This window comes from Amphimedon queenslandica, unplaced genomic scaffold (genome assembly GCF_000090795.2).
Source record: "Amphimedon queenslandica unplaced genomic scaffold, v1.1 AMPQUscaffold_13450, whole genome shotgun sequence".
Taxonomy (NCBI): domain Eukaryota; kingdom Metazoa; phylum Porifera; class Demospongiae; order Haplosclerida; family Niphatidae; genus Amphimedon; species Amphimedon queenslandica.
Window position 1 is genome coordinate 311,403 of NW_003546314.1, and position 1,911 is coordinate 313,313.

The 1,911-nt window shown below is 32.0% G+C and overlaps 1 protein-coding gene across 1 annotated transcript in view; it reads left to right on the forward strand.

The window, feature by feature from the left end:
* The window catches only part of LOC109581277 (putative surface protein SACOL0050), a 24,464-nt gene extending 23,422 nt beyond the window's left edge, over window positions 1–1,042 (forward strand). The window contains exons 2-8 of the mRNA XM_019995256.1: window positions 38–124; window positions 179–262; window positions 317–400; window positions 455–538; window positions 593–676; window positions 720–752; window positions 807–1,042. Coding sequence (XP_019850815.1) covers window positions 38–124; window positions 179–262; window positions 317–400; window positions 455–538; window positions 593–676; window positions 720–752; window positions 807–1,027 — 677 coding nt within the window. The 3' untranslated portion in view covers window positions 1,028–1,042. The remainder of the gene's footprint in view (window positions 1–37; window positions 125–178; window positions 263–316; window positions 401–454; window positions 539–592; window positions 677–719; window positions 753–806) is intronic.
* Window positions 1,043–1,911: the final 869 nt, after the last annotated feature.

The window sequence follows — 1,911 nt, forward strand, 5'->3', positions numbered from 1 at the left end:
AGAATAATAATAATAATAATTAATGATTATAATACAGCATTAGGTACGGCAGCAGTCACTTCAGAGGAGACTCCAGAAAGTATTATTACTGTAGCTGGTGGAAGAGGAGTTAAGAGTACTAGAAGTAAATATGCATGTATAATATTCATATTAATTAATGATTATTATATTGCATTAGGTACGGCAGCAGTCACTTCAAAAGAGAGTCCAGAAAGTACTATTACTACTGTAGCTGGTGGAAGAGGAGTTAAGAGTACTAGAAGTAAATATGCATGTATAATGTTCATATTAATTAATGATTATTATATTGCATTAGGTACGGCAACAGTCACTTCAAAAGAGAGTCCAGAAAGTACTATTACTACTGTAGCTGGTGGAAGAGGAGTTAAGAGTACTAGAAGTAAATATGCATGTACAATATTCATATTAATTAATGATTATTATATTGCATTAGGTACGGCAGCAGTCACTTCAAAAGAGGGTCCAAAAAGTACTGTTACTACTGTAGCTGGTGGACGAGGAGTTAAGAGTACTAGAAGTAAATATGCATGTATAATATTTATATTAATTAATGATTATTATATTGCATTAGGTACGGCAACAGTCACTTCAAAAGAGAGTCCAGAAAGTACTGTTACTACTGTAGCTGGTGGAAGAGGAGTTAAGAGTACTAGAAGTAATATATATTGACTTATATATATTAATGAATTATTGATTAGGTACGGCAGGAAATAAGGACAATTTATACGAAAGTGATTATTTTAAATAAGTGTATATACATGTATGTATTTTTTTATAACTAATAGGTTTTGAGAAACGAAGTGTTCGATTTGATTTACTTGCTAGTGATAGCATTACTGAGTGCCCAACTTGTGGTGCAGTTTACGGAGAAGATGAGAGCATTTGGATTTGTTGTGATAACTGTGATGTGTGGTATAATTATGAATGCACTGGACTTCAGAATGAAATACCAGATGAATATTTTTGTTCAGCCTGTCAGTTTTCTCATGTTTCTGTAAGCTTTTAACTATAATTTTCATCTTTATTACTGTTATTAACTTGATTTTATTATTATTGTTAAATATTATTATGTCTCCCCTTTTCCCTCTCATCTCTCTTGTTTTATCTTTTCTTCTTCCAAAGCTCTGAGACTCCTAGTTATATAAATAAATTAATTAATGAAAAATCAATTAACGATTATAGGGGCGTGGCTTCGGCAATGTTTTTTTATCATTTTCTTTTGTGAGATCGAGTTTTAGCTAAAGCCCTTGTAGTGGATTCATTCATTAAATGATGTGTCTTGTCTGTAAGTGCATTTTTTCGTTTGCATGTTGCTTATTTGTTGAGCTGTAACAAGAAAACGCAAATATGTGCCAGTTGTGCGAATCAGCGGGCGATTGAAATAACACTTTATTATTTATTTTAAAATCGTAGGTACTACGGACTGAGCTGTAAATTTCTACAACTGTAAAGATACATTATTGCTACAAGTTGATAATATCAACCACTGCTGAAGAGCACTCAGATCTGCGAAAAAAAGCTCGAATATAGGTGGTGCACGATTATCAGTGGCTCACTCTAGGTACAACAAAATTTTTTCATTTTTCGCCCTTTTTCTGTTGTAACAAACTCATGCTTCATGGATTCTAACTCTAACTAGTATCATTCCATATGCAAATGAAAGCTCTTTCATATGATTATAAAGATCTTGTATCTTACTCTAGCTTGTTTTCAAAAAAGGGATTATAATGACAAAAATTACATTTTATGGTTTTAAAAGAGCCATAACATGAACATAGTAAAATTATCTGTACAATAGAAAACAGAATTTTTAAGAGGAAATATTAGGCTTCTTGATGCATTAATTCCACTTGCATAGGAACACTTGTTCGCGAGATATTGTTTCTAAGA